We start from the raw sequence: 19,747 nt of genomic DNA, 5'->3' as shown, positions 1-19,747 counted from the left end.
TTAATTAAAATAATTAAATAAAATAAATTAAAATTAATCAAAATCGATTTTAACTTTTAATTAACACCAGTTAAAACGATATTATTTAAAATTAAAAAAAAAATTTAAATTAACGACATCTATAATGAAAAAGTTGAACTAAAATTGATACGTTCAGAATTTTTTAATTAAAACAATTCATTTAATACAAAAAAATATAATTAAAAAAAACGTTAATTTTAATTATATTTAATCTAACTTTATTCCCCCCCGCGCAATTTTTAATCCACTTTTGATTAAACTCTATGCGTGGGGGGGTAAACGTTGTAAATTTTGACAGCTATGGCATCTCATCCCACAAAAAACGTTTATTTACCAATTTAATTGAAAATACATTTTGGGGCGAATGTATACACGAAAGATTTAAATAAACGTCGTTAATTTAAAATTGGGCGATGTCGGAAAGTAGCGATACGGAGGAATTCTACGACGCGGAAGATAACACCCCAATACACGGGACTAGGCGAGTAAAAATTTATAATTTCAATACAACAAACTTACCTTCACTGGGGCCTTCATAAAAGCACGAAAATCACACTTTATCTTTCAATTGCTGTCTGTCTTTTATGTATCAACAATTGAAAAAACATTTGACAGCTCAAGGCAACACCTGATTATTAAACATCTAATTTAAAAAAATCTTTTTCCAGAAAAAGCCGTAAACCATCCAAAGAAACAGAAAAGAAATCGATCCCTATTGTATCCGAAGATGATGGTGAAAAGGATAAAATCATAGAAATCGAGAAACAGGATAGTTTTAATTTCCAACCCCCTTTGGTATTATTGCAAGGTGGGCGAAAGAAATTTAAAGAAATCAGGCAAAAATTAACTGATGATGAAGATGTAGTTGTTACCAATAACACACCTCCAAATTCAACCTCTTCCATTGAAGGTGTTTACGCTTCTGGAACTAAAACTTCACACCCTTTTAGGGTTATTGAACATGATACTGTTAGTTTACAAAGTTATAACTCTTTATTACGAGCTGGAAGAATCCCTAATATTCCTGATGGTAAGAAAATCATAATAATAAAATTTGATTAAAAAGGTGTAATGCAAGAAGGTGTCGCTTAAAAATCGACAATTTTTTTGTAATCGATGGGAAATGACTCAAATAAGCTGTTAGAAATTAAAAAAAATGCGGAAAAGTGTAAAATTTACCGAAAAATCGCTTTAAAGTTTCGACGTGACGTCACTTTTTGTGACGTCATGGACGCCATATTGTTAGGAGTTAGGACAAAAATTTAATTACTACTAAATGATGAAGAAAATGTTTAATACCATTATAATATCTCTTTAATTGTTAGCTAGGATTTATTTCATCTATATCTTCAGGATGTTTTTTTATTTAATTTAATTTATTGTTTATTCCCAAAAAGACATAACAGATATATAAACACTGAAATATAACAACAACACAAGAAGATACATTTCGAAATCAGTTTAACCTAAGATTAAGGTAATAAGTCCTTGCTTCTCCTGCAAAGGAGTCTGGACCATTCTGATTCTTAACCCGTTCTAGTAAATCATTAAACCACTCCGCCCCTGCTGATGTAACACTTCTTCTCCCAATGTTTCTTGCGAGGGGCAAGATGTGAATATTTTGGTTAGTTCTTGTATTATATGTATGCATATTGCAGTTGAGGTTAAAGTTCATCTCATCAAGCTTAATCATCTCATGTACAGGATGGTTCAAATTCGATGTCCAAATAGGCTATCTCAGAAACTATAAGAGTTAGAAAAAAACTACAGTGAGTCAAAGCGAAACTCATACACTTCTGGAATGTATTAGCCTGGACGTATAAAATCGTTTATATTATCTTTTTTAATTGTTTGCAGTCAGATTTATTTATTTATTAAACCCTACTTTTTTTAACCAAAATATAAAAGAACTGATCAAACAACCTTTTAAGTTTTGAAATTATATGTTTTAATTCATCTAACAAAATAAACCTCAAATCGAAACTCATACAATAAGAAAAATAACTACAAAAACGATCTTAAACATAAACATCAAAGTAAATTAATATTTAGTAGAATAACCATCGTTGTTCTTTACATCTTTCAATCTTCTTGGCATAGAATTTATTAAATTTGCACAGTACTCAGGGGTTATAGAGTTCCAGGCATTTAAAAGAGCTTCTTTTAAAGAATTCTTATTGGAAATTTTGCATTTGCGGACATGTTTATCCAAGTAATCCCATAAGTTTTCGGTAACATTTATGTCTGGAGACTGGGGTGGTGTTTCAAGAACATGGGGACACTTATAAAGTAGCCAAGACCTCACATTATAAGCTTTATGCTTAGGATCATTATCTTGATAAAAGCTAAATTGATCCAAAATTCCTAACTTTTCCGCACTTGCAAACTAACACAGAACCTCCCTCATGTTTTACAGTTGATCATACATTTTTAGGTTTTAACTCTTCGTTTGGTTTTCTCCATACCATAGTTCGTCCATCAGGACCAAAAATATTAAATTTACTCTCGTCTGAAAATATGACTGTTTTCCAAAAGTCATTACTTTTGTTTTGGTATGTTTTAACAAAATTTAACTTTTTAGCACGATTAACGCTACTTTTGAAAGGCTTTTTCCTGGCTACTCTGCCATGAAAATTATGTTTCCTTAAAATAATGCGAATTGTTTCTGGACTTGCTATTTTCCCTAAATAATTTTCAACCTCTGCTGCTAGTTTTGGCGCACTAATTTTAGGATCAGCTTTAACTTTTCGTAAAATCCAATGTTCATCTTTTGCGGTAAATATTTTTCTCAAACTTTCCTTCTTTTTATTGACCCAAGATAATTATTTCAATAATGGCATCAATTATTAACAACAATGCGTCAAATGTTTCAAACCGAGAAAAATGGCGCCCATAAAAAGTGCGCATGCGCATTAAATATCAGCCTACTTGTTATATTATATGAAAACAATAAGAAATAGACCTATCTAACCCCATATTTTTGTAATCAGAAAAAAATAACGAATTTAATAAGCGAATAATCAGTGGTTGTTTCCATTTAACAAACGAAAATTGTCATAATATCTCAAAATATAAAACCGAAAATTTTTTTTTGACTACGTAACATCGAATTTTTGAACCAACCTGTACATAAAGGCTTCTGTTATATTTTTTACCATGCATTTTTTGAATAAAATTGAAATACTATTCCTAAGTTGACATTTTAAGATAGGAACCCCCAATTTTTTGTTGCATTTATGGATTCTACGCAAATTCTGAGTATTTTTCATGTAGCTGTCTTTGAAAAAATAGCAGTTAAAAAATATTAACGCAATTCTCTGTTTCTGTGTTAATTTGTGACAAATGTTTAATAATGTAATGATTTTTTTATTCCTATATTTATTTTTCTTCGTCTTCACTATGTTCTACAATATCAATATTAGTTGCAATTGACGATAAAAAATCATTTCTTTCTTCATCATTTTCAAAGCAGATAAGGCTTATAAGTTCTTCAGGAAAATCTGCATTATTCCTTGATTTCTTGCTTTGAAATGATGTTATAATTGGGTCTGAAGATATTAAAATGTCTCTATTATTGTGTATTCTTGACATTTTTCTTGAAATATTCCGAGTCTTCATTCCAGCAATTTTTATAATCCTTGTTCTACACTTTTTCGCACTTTCTTGTTATTTTTAACACGTTTTTTGATTACATTGATTAAAAAAAAATCATCGTTTTTTAAGTCACATGATGATTCCTGAATTAAAAAAAAATGTTTTAGGATCAATCATATCAGAAACAAAACGCACAGCTTCAGCTTCCGCTTTATCAAACAGTTCCCACGATTCTTCCACAACCAGTTCGAAAAATACCTCTGAATATCCAAGTACTATAACTTTATCGACTAACGTTGAAGTGGTACCAATAATAAAGCAAAAAGAATGTCTTCCGTTACAAGAGCCGGATGTTATAGCAAGCACGAAAGCAAGTTGTTCGAAAATAGCCGAAGAAAACGAACAACAACGTTCGAAAGATGTCCCCATAGCACCACCGAGGCGTAAGAAGAAATTAAAGCGGGTCGGATCAAGTCAAAGTTTAACCCCGTCTTTATCAGCCGATTCATTTTCGGTTGTTCAACAAGCACTTTCAAGTCCAACGAGTACGATTGAGTCGTTAACGAAAGAGTTTGAATGCTCATTAGATAAAGGGAAAGTTATACCGAAAAGTCAATCGGATTTATCTGAAAATAAATCGAAATCGGCTTCAATTAAATCGGGATATTCGTTGGATATTAAACAAATTTCAAAGGGACAATTTGTGGTTAAAGCACAAAATGATTATGTACAGGTAAAAATATCTTTTTTAACTTTCGAGCGGGCGCGCTGTTATAAAATTTATGACAATTTTCGTTTTTATAATATTTATATACATTTAAAAGGATATAACGCAAAAGTATTAATTAAAAAAAAATGTTGTCTTTATGGCAAAAAGAGAATTTATAGAAATATTCAAATATTTTTCGAATTTTTTTCAATTTTACGACATTTTTAAAATCTTTTATACATTCAACTTAGAAATACAGCTACAATACTGCCATTGCTCTAGCAGATTATCTACTATAGAAGAATTCTTATCAAATAAAAGTCGTTCATTCGACATTATTTCGATTTCAAACAAATAAAATGTCGATTTCTTATGTACTACACAAAAATGAAGCCTTTCCACGATGCGCGATGATGAAAAAATCAATGTAGCCAGAAATAATAATAGATTATAAATCGACAAAAAGTGTTGTTGACACTTTGGATAGACCATGTGTGATCTTTTTTAATTTGTTAAATATTGCTGACATAAATGTATGTTTTATATGCGTTTTCACAAAGAAATGTAGCAAACTGCTATAGATTTTTTTAAAAAGCCTCTCCTTTAGTTTGATGAAACCTTATTTACACTATAGAGCTTCCAATAAGACACTACGAGCGGATATAGCAGTATTTTTAAAATGCAATTACTCCCAATCAGTAGCAGAAAAGGATACTAGCGAACAACGCTCAGCGAAATGCGGAACTTGCCATTTATGTGTAATAGAGAAAATATGTACAAAATGTTTATCATTTACTTACAAGAAACATTTAACACAGTTGACAACAATTATTCTTGAATACAAACATACAAAAATAAAACTAATAAATAATGGAACAATAGTAGAACATTTCATAAGTAAATTAAGAAGTAGTGATTGGGCAATAATAAAAAATTAAAACACAAAATTTATTTCACCGAATAATTAACTACTAACTATCAATACTAAAATGAATTCAGATGATCTAAGAAAGATGAAAAACACTTTAGATGCTGTCTACACGATAGCTGAAATAACGAAAGAAATACAAAGAATTGTATCAAATAAGAAAAAACGTGAGCTTAGAAGACTGTTAGATAAAATAAAAAAAAGCTTATAAACAATTTATGATGAATTCAGAAAATAAAATAACTGCTGCCTGGAATATAGTGAAGCAAGAAACTGAAAAAACAAGGCGTAAGAAAAAAAATAATTCTCTTATGGACGCAAATGACCTAATTCAATTTTTTGTAAAAACAGTGATAAAACTCAAACTATCAGTATCTATATAACGCAAAAGAAATTAATAACAAAGTATCAACACGGATACCAACAGAAAAAATCAACAATGACAGTACTTCTTACTATAATTCCAAACCAAGGACAATAGAATCTAACAGGACTGCTACATCCATTGTTGTTTTGTAGCCTAATATGGGTTGGTTGCCCGCACTCTACGTCACATTATTTGCCACGCCCAGTTAACTGTCATTGAGTTCTATGAGTTTGCTGTGTATTTTTAGAGGTTATATCCACGAACTAGTATAAGGAGATAAAACGGCAATAGGCGACTGTGTTCCACAATAGGGCGAATCTAATTCAGAGGTTTACCTTGTGGCTCTGACGACAGCAAAATTCAACAAAATTAATCTGTTTAGGTTAGGTCGGTTATATTTTCTGTTGCGGTCCATTACATTCATCATTACACATCATTTTTACAACTCAATATTAGATAATAATTAATTATAATAATATTAATCAATATTATTATAATTTTTATTACTCCTATAAGATAGAATTGGTCCAGCTAAAATCAGCTGATCTGTCAGAACTAAAAATCTGTCAACTATAACCTAAAAAGTATATTTAATTTTAGTTTGCAGTTTAAACACAAGGGACGCTGTCGTCAGAGCCACAAGATATAACTGTGATTCTGTGTTTTTGTCGTCCAAATAATTCCTTTCCATAGTTATTTTATTCATTTGTTTAATAAGAACTGGTATTTTTACTTTAATTTATTAAGTTTTATTATTTAGTGTTTTGTAATATTCTTCTGTGGTAAAAAAAACTCCTTGTTATTTTATTCATTTTGTTAGTAAAAACAATTTCTTGTTATTAACCAGCCATTTCTAAATTACACGATTTTTCAAAACGACGAATAGCGACATCTATTTGTCAACTTAAATAACACCGGTAAAAAGTACCAACAATTAGGGTGGATTATTTCGAAAACGATTAGCAATATAAAAATTTTTTTCAAGCAAAAGAGATTTCTATTGAAGAGTTCTTTACGATGATATCGTAATTGACCCCTCTTTACATATAAAATATTAAAGTACTACTCAATTGCATCCACTTCCGGTTGTTGTTGGTCGGTCGTAACACACTATCTAGAAGGAGGGTGTCTGCTTTAGTTGACGAATTTTTTATTTCAACTCTCTAGGACTCACCGTTTCCGAATAAATCGGCTGGTACGGGTGGTCTGGGACACCCTGTATATTATTAAACAAATGCTTAAGAGAGGGAACTTTTAGAAATGAATTAAAGTATGTTAGAGTCATTCCCATTCAAAAACCAGGGGATCCAAATGATAAAAATAAATATAGAGCAATCTCAATAGCACCAATAATAAAACATATAACGGAAAAAAAATTAATAACGAAGTATCAATACGGATAATAACAGAAAAAAAAATCAACAATTACAACACTTCTTACTATAATTCAAAACCAAAGACAGTAGTATCTAACAGGACTGCTACATCCATCGTTGTTTTGTTGAGTTGGTTGCCCGCACTTTACGTCACATCATTCGCCACGCCCAGTTAACTGTCATAGAGTTCTATAAGTTTGATGTGTGTTTTTAGAGGTTATGTGATAGACATTAAGATTTTCTTTTAAAGTTAATACGTATACGTCTACGATATAACCTCTAAAAATACACAGCAAACGCATAGAACACAATAAAACAATTTAATTGGGCGTGGCAAATGTTGTAAAAGCGAATATTTTAAAAGAAAATGTATTGAACTAAATTAGAAAAGGAATACCTTTGAAAGGTATGTTCGTAATGATAATAAAAATGTACTAAAAGCGTCGTATTTAATTAGTTGGCGCATAGCTAAACAAGGCGATGCAGAAAAATTGATTAAACTTTGTGCAGAAGATTTAATCACATCCATGATTGGTGAAAAATTTGCAAGCAAAATTGACCTTGTCCCATTATTTGATACAACGAATTGAAGGCATGTCAGATTTCTGCAAAGCGGAACTAATGAATCGTTTGAAACACGCTAAATGTGGCTGGATTAGCAATTTTGTTAGTTTTCGTTAGATATCGTCTTTTAAGGAAAATTTTATGTAAAGCTCTGCCAGTTCAAACAACAGGTGAAGAATTTAATTTACTTAAACTTTAAAAAATATTCAATTTCTTGGAATTTATACGATTATATACAGTGTGTCAGTAAAGTAACGGATATAGGCGTTAAAATCATAATAAACGGTTTATGGAAAAATCCCTCTAAAGATTTAAATTTTTTGCAATTTTTTGGTGCAGATTTCGACGATTATTCTTACTGTATATCAATGATTTCCCTCAAAATATATAGGCGGAGGACTATATGTGTCTATATTATGTTGATGACACCTCTTTAATAAATACTTCAAAGGATTTGCAGGACCTGGATCAAAAGACTAAAAAACATTAGATACAGCCAACAATTGGTTCAAATCGAATTATTTACACTTAAACAGGGAAAAAACTCATATTTTATGAGAGAAAAACACAAGATGTAAAAATGAACGACAAGATTTCCAGGTGTAACATTATCTGAAACCCTTTCTTGGGGTAACCACATAATAGAATTAAAAAAGAAATTAACGAGTTCATTATATTGCCAACAAGAATTAAGAAACATTTTGCGTACTTTCCTGGTATGGCAGTATATGGAATACTCACATGGGGTGCATCAAGAGAGTCCAAAGAGATTTTTAAATTGCAAAAAAGACAATAAGAATTTTGAAGCAGCTAAGTTTAGAGGACACTAAACATTTTAACAATACCATCATGTTTTATTCTCGCTTGCCTCCTCCAGCTTGTACACAAACAAAGAGAAACATTCGTGAGAAATAAAGCCTCGCACAATAATTATGACACGCATTTTGCAGATAATTTATTACCATCTCTTCACAGAGTGCAGAAATCGCAAGGTGCGTTTATATACAGGGCTTCCAAAAACTCCCGGGACGGAGCTATAAGTTTTGAACGAGTGAAGAAAAAAATTTGAAAATTTGGGGATCACTAAAGAGTCATAAAAACTACATTCTTAGATAGTTTAGAACTTCCATGCAATGTGCAATTTTTTTAGAGGATGACCACCCCTACATTTTTAAATAGACTACAATCCCATAAACCCAAACCCGATATCTTAATTCTTTCAAGAATTATGAGGGGTTGACTACCAAATGGGGAAATAAAATGTTTTTTGCACGTTTTTACGATTTTTATAACAAATGTTCAAATTGTCGACTTTCTTCGATCTCGGAATGACCCAAACGGCTTAAAAAGTCTCGGACTGCGCGACTAAAATGTAGAGGAGCACCATCTTATTGGAACCACTTATTGTCAATACCATTAGAGCATACGACACGTACACTTGGAACCACTTGGTTTCCACTTGATCTAAGAATGTAGTTTCTATGACTCTTTAGTTAATTTTCAAATTTTTTTCTTCACTCATTCAAAACTTATAGCTATGTCCCGGGAGTTTTGGGAAACCTGTACATTTCAATCGAGTTATACAGTGCGTTTCAAAAGTAACGGATAAATTCGATAAAATCATTACAAATAATTAATGAAAAAATCGCTGAAATGGGTCTAAAGATTTAAATTTTTTTCATTTTTTTGGTGTATATTTTAAATTTTTTCCGCCATTTTTAAACGAGTTATGACGTCATCGAATTTTTTTTTAAATGAGACACCCCATTTTTTTTTATATAGGAATTTGAAGGAGGATTTTTTTCTGAATTATGTACAATAAATATTAATATCGGTTACATAAGAAAATTTCGAGAAAAACTAATTTAAAGTTTCATTATTTCCCATTCATTTGATATAGAAAATAGCAGTAGCAGTGCGTAACCATGGCAACCAATTGTTTTGACAGTTTTATAAATACTTCAAAGGATTTTCAGAACCTGGATCAAAAGACTAAAAAAACAGTAGATCTAGCCAACAATTGGTTCAAGTCGAATTATTTACAATTAAACAGAGAAAAAACTCATATACTTATAAATAAAACTATTAAAAACTTATATAACACTTTACCATTGAGGTTAAGGAAACTGTAGGGAAAAATATTTCAAAGGAAAGTGAAGAGAATGCTGTTAGAAAATGAACTTTACTCACTTCAGGAGTTTTATCGAAGGATGCAGAATGCAAATAGAAACAAAAATTAAATGTACAGGGTGCGGCAAAACTCCCTCCCTAATTTGAAGGTTGAATAAAAAACAGATGGTACAAATTAACGAAACTGTATTAACACGAATGGAATCTACAGAATGGGAAGTTACGTTATTATGTTTTACAAGTTTCTTTTTTTGAACAGTATATCGCTCAAGTGTTTTTCTTCGTTATCAATACATTGCCGAATGAGAGTTCGGAAGTTACCGTTATTGGAGTGCACAAAACCCTGGGGAACTCCATGAAAAGCGTATAGACGTGTTACCGTGTGGTGAGTGATTAACAGTGTCGGGATCATCGGCCCGTACTTTTTTGAAGAAGGAGGAGTGGCAGTGACTGTTCACTCGGATCGATATATTCAAATGCTTCAAACTTTTATGGCACCACTACTCACTGCGATACAGTTCAACAGGATGTGTGGCTTCAGCAGGACGGGGTCACTGCTCAGACAAGCGTGCGATCTCTTCAAGAACTGAGACTGCTGTTTCCAGAACGCTTGATGATGTCTTTACGCGAACATCCACTAGTTAGTAGTTTCTTAAGACTGAAGTTTACAAACATCATCCGAGGACTCTGCCAGCCCTGCGACAAACGATTCAAGAAGACATTGCTGGTATTCCTCAAGAAATGAAGAAGAAAAGAAGGAAAACACTTGAGCGATATACTGTTCAAAAAGAGGAACTTGTAAAACATAATAACCTAACTTGCCATTCTGCAGATTCCATTCATGTTAATACAGTTTCGTTAATTTGTACCATCTGTTTTTATTCAACTTTTAAATTAGGGAGGGAGTTTTGCCGCACCCTGTATATACAGTCGATTCCGCTTAATTGGGACACATCGGGATCGAGAAATTTTGTCCCAATAAAGCGAAGTATGCATAAATTAAAGTTTCGATTTCGTTCTTTGAAATTTGTCCCAAATAAGCGACTGTCCCGATTAATCGGTGTCCCAATTAAGTGGAATCGACTATATTATATACAGGGCGCGTCATATGTAATAAAATTATGTTATAAAATTTATGACACGCGCCCGCTAATGTTATAAAATCGAGTTCGCCCGCTCGAAAGTTTAAATAAAATTAATTATTTTAAGGAAAATGAAGAGAGTAATAAAACATCTCGAGGTTCAGCTTCTCGAAGCAGTATTGGTCATTATAGTTTGGGCCCACATCGAACAACAAATAAAAAACCCGCTTTAAAAGTGCGCCGCCGATCGGCGGGAGATGAAAATATGCTCAAACAAATAAATTTATCCGTTCGAACCCGAACTGATTCTGGAAAACAATTAACCGACCTTGAAATTCTTGAACAAGTTACCGTTTTAAACCTAGACACCGGAGAACGAATCCCTTTAAGCGTAGCCGAAGATAAACTACCACAATGCATAAACCCCCTATCTTTACACATAATGAGGTTAACATCTGAGTATGTAAGCAGTTCAAGTATGGAAAAAGAAAAGGAATCCGACGAGGAATCGGTTTCTAGTAAACAAACAGTTCCGTTAGGTGATTATAACGATGTTGAAATTGGTAATTAAATTAATTAATTCAAAATAATTAATGAAACAAAAAAAATTTTTTTAGGTAAAGTTCGTAGAAGAACCGAAAGGATTAAACGATTTTTGGGTTCTACAGTTCGTAAAACGGTTGATAAAGCAAAAAGTATCGCCCAAGAGGTGTCTCACGCTCGCCATAAAGAAGATGTTGTTGATTTGGTCGATGAGGTACACCCGGGGGAACAAAACATTAAATTAAAAGCATCAAATTCTCATAAAGGACCATATGAATTCGAAAAGATCCAACATGTTCAAGAATTTAACGAACATGAAGGTCCAATTTGGTGCATGAAATTCTCTCAATGTGGGAGACTTTTAGCTACAGCTGGGCAAGATAAAGTTTTAAGGATTTTTGTTATTAAAAGTGCTTTTACTTATTTTCAAGTAAGTTATTTCCTAACCTTACTAATTTTTTAATTAAATTCCTATTTAAATTTAAAGGATATGCGTACAAAATATAACGCAGAAAAAGTTTCTCCAACACCATCACAAGAATCTTTAGTCTCCCATCATTCTTCAGATAATTCCGGATTAGCAGCTTTGGATGCTTTAAATTCCGACGAAGCAAATAAATTAATTTTTATGCCAAAACCATTTTGTACCTACACCGGACATACTTCCGATTTATTAGACGTTTCTTGGTCCAAAAATTATTTCATTTTATCATCATCCATGGATAAAACCGTCAGGTTATGGCACATATCTCGTAAAGAGTGTCTTTGTTGCTTCCAACATATTGATTTTGTAACCGCGATCGTTTTCCATCCGAGAGATGATCGATATTTTTTGAGTGGTTCTTTAGATGGGAAAATCCGTCTGTGGAATATTCCAGATAAAAAAGTAGCCGTTTGGACCGAAGTTGAAGGTAATCCAAAATTGATAACAGCAGCTAATTTCTGCCAAAATGGAAAATTTGCTGTAATTGGATCATACGATGGTCGATGTATCTTTTACACAACGGAACATTTAAAATATCACACTCAAATTCACGTAAAATCGAGTCGGGGGCGTAATTCAACAGGTCGAAAAATTAGCGGGATTGAATCGATGCCTGGGGAAGATAAAATTTTAATTACATCCAACGATAGTCGGATAAGACTTTACGATTTACGCGATTTAAATTTATCGTGTAAATATAAAGGTTACGCAAACGTTAGTAGTCAAATTAAAGCCAGTTTTAGTCACGATGGGAAATACATCGTAAGCGGATCAGAAAATCGAGATATTTATATTTGGAGAACTAATCATGATTATTCAAAATTCTCTTCAGTGAGAAGAGATCGAAACGATTTTTGGGAAGCGATTAAAGCGCACAATGCTGTGGTGACTTGCGCAATTTTTGCACCTAATCCCGATGCGATCATCAAAATGATTGATGAAGAGAAAAATCAAAACGAAGAAAATTCAAACAATGAAAAAGTAAACGATCCTGTTGTTGAACAACGCACAAAAGGATGTGGGGGTTATGTTTTAGTTTCAGCTGATTATAACGGATGTATTAAAATATTTATAAACAAAATGAAACCGAAACATAGTTCATTACCGGCTTCCGCCCTTGCTTAAAATCCATCAAAATAAATAAGTAAAATTTTTTTTTCTTATTGGTTTAAAGTTAAATAAACCAGGTTGTAATTTCTAATGTTTCTTTCTATCAACTTATTTAATTACAAAGTTCTTAGCCCAATTCAACTTGAATTACTAACGATTGTGATTTTTAATGATTTTAAAACAAGAGTCATATAATTTTATACATAGAATTATTGGTTAAAATTGGTGTAAATATTAGTAGGATTAATTGATTGTAGGTAAATTTGTTTTAATGTTATATTAATAAACGATATATGTTTGAAATGGTGTCAAATTAATCTTTAAATTACCCTTTATTAAAAAAAATTACTTCTTTTAGTTCAAAAGTTGCAATTTGTACCTTAACTATTTGTTTCATCCATGAAAACATCATCATAAAAATTACCTACAAGCTTTTTAAAAGGTGTTAGAGAGATAAATCTACCTAATAATTAACAGATAAACTTATCGGGAGGATAAATAATATTAGGTGTTGTACACACTGTTTTTGCCATAAATATCTGGCAGATAACTGTCTTATCGACACCGCTGAGTACCCGATAAGTTATCCTGCCAATAATTTCACCGACAAAAATATCCGTAGATTGTAATACAAATTAACTTATCGGCCAGATAACGCTGTCGGGAAGTTTATCGGTATATTGTACAACCGGCCTTTAATCGCGTATTTTATAATTATCGTAATAGTATTAATAATATAATCGTCCCACCGTGATTTTTATCTTTCATTCTAGGTAATTTGGTGGTGTAAATCCCGCAAGAAATGTTATTATTAATATAAAAAACTTACCTTAAATAATGCTTCGAAAATATCACCATTCCCGTCTCATAAACCAGAAGTGATGTATCTAGTACTCCTGTAGATACTTATTAATGCATCTAATTGTAAGTAGAGAGTATCCAAAGTATACGAGCAGAAATAAATTCTTCTCATATTACTGCTGCCAACACTTCCAAAAGTTGATAGCTCGAATGTCTCTTCTTCATTTTTGAATCTGTGGAAGCTTCTGCATTAGCTCCTTCAACACTAAAAGCAATGAAATGCGAATGAGCTAATTCCAATGAATTTGAATCTAGCCACTATGTTCCAAATATTATGGAAATGTGGGTATTTTCCAGTGGTTTGACGTACTCAGTTTAGTTTATATTCCAGATGGAACTTTTAGAAAAAAAGATTTACGGCGAGAACTGAGTCCAAAACTTTGTACACTTGATTGAGGTTGGTTTATTCTAGATAATCATTTCTGTCTACTGATCACTTCATTTTAATCCCAGGCTTTATGTTACTTCAATTGCGTGGAGTACATATTAATATACAGGTGCCCCGTAATAGACTACCTATTTTGATATTAAAATAAATTCTATATGAGATTATCAAAATATACAAGCCAGATTAACTTTTTACCAAGAATTTTTAAATTTACATCGAGGAGACATCCACAATCTTTTCATCAATCAATAAATTATTTTAAGTATTGGTCAAACCCAAATCCTCAACAAATCATTACAAACAATCTCCATAATCCAAAAGTTATTGTTTGGTGTAGGGTAGTATCATTTGTGTGGAAATAACAGTCCTCTAACAGTGACTTTTTGACAGTGACGTTTTTATTCCTGATTTAAAAAGACAGGGATTACTAAATCATGCGTTATTATTCCACTAAGATGGAACAACAGCACATACCGCTAGAAACTTTATGAAAGTTCTGCGAAAAGTGATTAATGGGCGACTAATTCCACGATTTGGGGATTAAAACTGGTCTTCGCGGTCCCTGAACTTAACTGCACTAGACTTTTTTCTTTGCGGCTATTTCAAAGCCACGGTTTTTGCAACTCGTCCAGAAAATATTTAAGAAGTCAAGGACAGAATTGCTGAAGAAGTCCGGTGAATAGATCAGGTTTTGCTTCATCGTGTCATGACTCATTTCTAATGATGACAGTCTTGAAAAAGGTATTAAAATTGATGGCGGTCAGTTAAAAGATGTAATTTTTAAAAGTTAGGATAAGTCGTATGTTGCAGTAAATACCAAATATTAGATTGTAATTAAGTGTAATAAAATGTTTGTTTTATTAAGTTTTAACAATTTTATTGAGCTATTAAAATAAGTAGTCTATTATGGGGAACCCTGTATAATCTAGCACTATCTAGCGCTACCTAATATTGTTATTAGAACTAGAAACATTCGGGTTTAGCAGTCTTAAAAGACGTACGGCTAAACTTGAATGTTTCTAGTTCTAGGTTTAGTGTTAGTTTCAGTTCTCGTTCTAGTTAGTTCTAGTTTCGAAAAATGACGCTTTTGACATAAAAACTGATATCTGAAGAATAAAAAGAGTCCAGAGAAAGTGATTAGGACAAAGAATGTTCTTTATTAACCTGGGGAACATATTTCATAAATGATTATTAATCATGAATTAGTTATACCAACCTAAATTAGTCAAAAAGCGAATATTTCGAAAAATGAGCTTTTTGACATAAAAAATAAAAATGTATCAAAAATTAAAAGAGATGAGAGAAAGAGGTTATGACAAAGAATGTTCTTTATTAACCTGGGGAACATATTTCATAAACGAGTATATCTCATGAATTAGTTATACCAACCTAAATTACTCAAAAAGTGAATATTTCGAAAAATGACGTTTTTGACATAAAAATTGATATCTGAAGAATAAAAAGAGTTGAGAGAAAGTGATTAGGACAAAAAATGTTCTTCATTAACCTGGGGAACATATTTCATAAATGAGTATATCTCATAAGTCAGTTATACCAACCTAAATTAGTCAAAAAGCGAATATTTCAAAAAATGACGTTTTTGAAATAAAAACTGATGATATCTGAAGAATAAAAAGAGGTGGGAGAAAGTGATTGGAACAAAAAATGTTCTTCATTAACCTGGGGAACATATTTCATAAACGAGTATATGTCATGAATTAGTTATACCAACCTAAATTAGTTAAAAAGTTTTTTGACATAAAATATGATATATCAGAAATAAAAAGAGATGGGAGAAAGTGATTAGGACAAACAATGTTCTTTATTAACCTGCGGAATATATTCCATAAACGATTATAACTCATGAAATAGTTATACCAACCTAAATTAGTCAAAAAGCGAATATTTCGAAAAATGACGTTTTTGACATAAAAATTGATGATATCTCAAGAATAAAAAGAGTTGGTAAAAAGTGATTAGAACAAAAAATGTTCTTGATTAACCCGGGGAACATATTTCATAAACAAGTATATCTCATGAATTAGTTATACCAACCTATATTAGTGAAAAAGCGATTATTTGGAAAAATGACGTTTTTGACATAAAAACTGATGATATCTCAAGAATAAAAAGAGATGGGAGAAAGTGATTAGGACAAAGAATGTTCTTTATTAACCTGCGGAATATATTCCATAAACGATTATAACTCATGAAATAGTTATACCAACCTAAATTAGTCAAAAAGCGAATATTTCGAAAAATGACGTTTTTGACATAAAAATTGATGATATCTCAAGAATAAAAAGAGTTGGTAAAAAGTGATTAGAACAAAAAATGTTCTTCATTAACCCGGGGAACATATTTCATAAACAAGTATATCTCATGAATTAGTTATACCAACCTATATTAGTGAAAAAGCGATTATTTGGAAAAATGACGTTTTTGACATAAAAACTGATGATATCTCAAGAATAAAAAGAGTTGGGAGAAAGTGATTAGGACAAAAAATGTTCTTCATTAACCTGGGGAACATATTTCATAAACCACTATATCTCATGAAATAGTTATACCAACCTAAATCAGTTAAAAAGCGAATATTTCGAAAAATGACGTTTTTGACATAAAAACTGATGATATCTCAAGAATGAAAAGAGGTGGGAGAAAGTGATTAGGACAAGAAATGTTCTTCATTAACCTGGGGAACATACTTCATAAACGAGTATATCTCATGAATTAGTTATACCAACCTAAATTAGTCAAAAAGCGAATATTTCGAAAAATTTGCTTTTTGACATAAAAAATGATGATATCTCAAGAATAAAAAGAAATGGGAGAAAGTGATTAGGATGAAAATTGTGCTTCATTAACCTGGGGAACATATTTCATAAACGATTATACAGGATGATTCACATAAGAACCGACATAGAGTAGGGACATGTAGAGGACAATAAATTCTGAGGAGTTATAGGCCTTCAAAGTTGTCTCTTAAATTATTAAAAAGTTCAATAGCTTCGTAATACATTAAGCTAGAAAAACCAAATTTGGTATACGTTATGAGTGTACCAGGTTGGTTAAGGATGATGGTACCCTAAATTTTGACAGATTTTTTTAACCTTTTGGCGGATTTAATACATTACTACTTCATTTCATGCGGAATTAAATTTTAAAACTTTTCTTACTCTTATTATTTTTTAAAAAACGTTGTCGTTTTCATAAAAAACTTAAATAACTAAAGACACGTATTTCGTAATGTTACTTAAAATAAGTGAAAGTTCAGTAGTCGGCTATGAAATTGTACGTACTCGTGATCTACATTAAATTCTCTTTAAAACGAGCCCAAACTCGATGGGGTTATCTTAAAAGATAACAAACTTCTGATTGTCACTTTTTTGAGGTTATGTCAAAATTAAATTGAGTCGAGTGTTTCTTGAGATAATCGAGTCGATTTTGGACTCAATTTGAAGCATTTTTAATTTCCCACATGTTCGTGAATAAATAAAAAACCTAACCTCACTTTATAAACGTCGAATTAATATTATTTCATATTTTCCGCCATCTTGATTAATAATTTTAATTTAATAATAGCGAAATTATATATTTTTACTTAAAAGTCTCCCGTGAACTTAATTTCGTTCAAATCGTATCATTTTTCATTGAATTATCCGCCATTTTGTCTTTATTTTGACAAAATTTAATTAAACCAACCTAAAGTAGTAATCTATATTAGTAAATAATATAGTAGTAATCTATATTAAATTCTCTTTAAAACGAGCCCAAACTCGGTCGAGTTATCTTAAAAGACAACAAATTTCCGATTGTCACTTTTTTGAGGTTATGTCAAAATTAAATGTTGGATATTTCGGGTGCTTTTTAAGATAATTGGGTCGTGTTTGGACTCGATTTAAGGCATTTTTAATTCCCCATCCAATTATGAATTAAAAAAGAACTTAACCTCACTTTGTAAACGTCAAATTGATATTGTTTGATATTTTTCGCCATCTTGATTAATAATTTTAATTAAATAATAATAAAATTCTTTATTTCTAGATCTAAAAATACCCGGCGAATTTAATTTCGTTGAAATCGCATCATTTTTCTTAAATCATCTTCCATTTTGTTTTTATTACTATCGAATTTCATTAATCTAACATCGTATTCGTAATCTACATTAAATTCCCTTTAAAATGAGCCTAAACTCGGCCGAGTTATCTTAAAAAACAACATACACCACCAACTTCCGGTTGTCACCTTTTTGAGGTTATGTCAAAATTAAATGTGGGATATCTCGGGTGTTTTTTAAGATAATTGGGTCGTGTTTGGACTCAAATTAAAGGACTTTTAATTTCCCACCTGATTATGAACAAAGATAAAACCTAACCTCACTTTGTAAACGTAAAATTAATTTTATTCGTTATTATCCGCTATTTTAACGCAACGTTTTGTTTTTATTTGTATTTATTGACTTATTTTTTTCAGTAAACGTCAAATTATTTATTTCCAACCATAAAAAATCAAAAATTTTTTATTGAATTTAATTTTTTTTACGATTCTAGTTCTAATTGTTACTAACCGTTAAATTGTTGTCTATTTTTTTGTATATTGCATAAGTGAAATTCACTGCATATGCAACACCATATACAGATGTTTGTATAAAAGATAGAAGATATAGAAATGGAAGATTATAAGTGAACAGCCAGTTAGCATTAAGTAATGTTAAGTAATAAAGTAAACGCAACAAATACAGAGTGTCATTACCAAAAGAAATAGAAGGGTGTATCTCGCCTGCATAATGTCATTTATGTACTTTGTTGCTTACGTGGGAGAGTTCATATATTATTATTGAACTAACACTGGATCCACAACTAGTTTCTAGTTCTAGCGCTAGTATTAACCTTACACGTGGTAATCCTCAGATTCTACCGTCTTTGGCTGTTGGAGAGCTATCCATTCTTAATCTTATTATAAGTTCTTTAGTTCTCAAACACCCGATGGAAACGGATGCAGAAATGATAAATAAAATGTTAAATAAAAAAGAAAATTAACCTCTTTAAATTCCTCTTCTTTCCCGACGTTATCGCTTATAACGAGTTAAATCCAAATCCATTTTAATACTTTTATTGTTGATGATTTTATAACGCGATGCTCTTTAATATCTTGTAGAAAACAACATTTTCTTGAAAATCTAAAACTCAAACAAAAATGATAGGATTTAGTAGGATATATTGGAATAAGTGGTAAAAGAAAAGAATAAAACAAATAGTTATAAGTGAAATCATTGTTTATTGCCATATACCATTTTTTCTAAGTTATTAATTAACTTATTTTTTCTTTACTTTTCGAAATTGTTTGTACCATAAGGATAAAACGGTTGAAACAACCATTTTTTTTTTAAATACTGTGCGGAGGATTGGCAATCATATTACAACTATCTACAACTGCGTTCGGAAAATAAAAATTTGCAGGAATTTGCACCGCTTATTTTATAATAATTAAAAATAAACGAAACAATTATTTATTTTCTTCTTTTCGGTAAATATATTACGGCAGCCATACATCATGTACATTAATTAAAAAATAGAAAATATATTTA

At 31.2% G+C, this 19,747-nt stretch overlaps 2 protein-coding genes across 6 annotated transcripts in view; one reads left to right on the top strand and one right to left on the bottom strand.

Annotated features, from left to right (window-relative positions):
- Positions 1–629, bottom strand: part of LOC111421353 (synaptic functional regulator FMR1) — a 32,475-nt gene extending 31,846 nt beyond the window's left edge. For 2 of the 4 annotated variants that reach the window (XM_023054493.2, XM_023054494.2), the window contains exon 1: positions 541–629. In XM_023054493.2, the coding sequence (XP_022910261.1) occupies positions 541–558 (18 nt within the window). In that variant the 5' untranslated portion in view covers positions 559–629. The remainder of the gene's footprint in view (positions 1–540) is intronic. The other 2 variants (XM_023054496.2, XM_023054495.2) reach the window with 1 other exon arrangement.
- LOC111421352 (WD repeat-containing protein 44) lies at positions 320–12,999 on the top strand. Of its 2 annotated transcripts, none has more exons than XM_023054492.2 (6): positions 320–502; positions 690–1,051; positions 3,783–4,348; positions 10,899–11,310; positions 11,389–11,744; positions 11,802–12,999. In XM_023054492.2, the coding sequence occupies exons 1-6, from the start codon at positions 435–437 to the stop codon at positions 12,921–12,923; spliced, it is 2,886 nt and encodes a 961-aa protein (XP_022910260.1). In that variant the 5' UTR covers positions 320–434; the 3' UTR covers positions 12,924–12,999. The 2 variants fall into 2 exon arrangements, with proteins under 2 accessions (XP_022910260.1, XP_022910258.1); XM_023054490.2 differs by having other exon boundaries at positions 10,899–11,334.
- The last annotated feature ends 6,748 nt before the right edge of the window (positions 13,000–19,747 follow it).

The sequence above is a fragment of the Onthophagus taurus genome, chromosome 3, assembly GCF_036711975.1.
Source record: "Onthophagus taurus isolate NC chromosome 3, IU_Otau_3.0, whole genome shotgun sequence".
In the NCBI taxonomy this organism is placed as follows: domain Eukaryota; kingdom Metazoa; phylum Arthropoda; class Insecta; order Coleoptera; family Scarabaeidae; genus Onthophagus; species Onthophagus taurus.
This window is presented reverse-complemented; position numbering and strand designations above follow the sequence as displayed.

Excerpts from the sequence above, each read along its gene's own strand:
- LOC111421352 (XM_023054490.2), top strand. The coding sequence starts at position 435 with ATGTCGGAAAGTAGCGATACGGAGGAATTCTACGACGCGGAAGATAAC. Across the intron at positions 1,052-3,782 it reads AATCCCTAATATTCCTGATG|GATCAATCATATCAGAAACA; the intron begins GTAAGAAAATCA and ends AAAATGTTTTAG. Across the intron at positions 11,745-11,801 it reads GTGCTTTTACTTATTTTCAA|GATATGCGTACAAAATATAA; the intron begins GTAAGTTATTTC and ends TTAAATTTAAAG.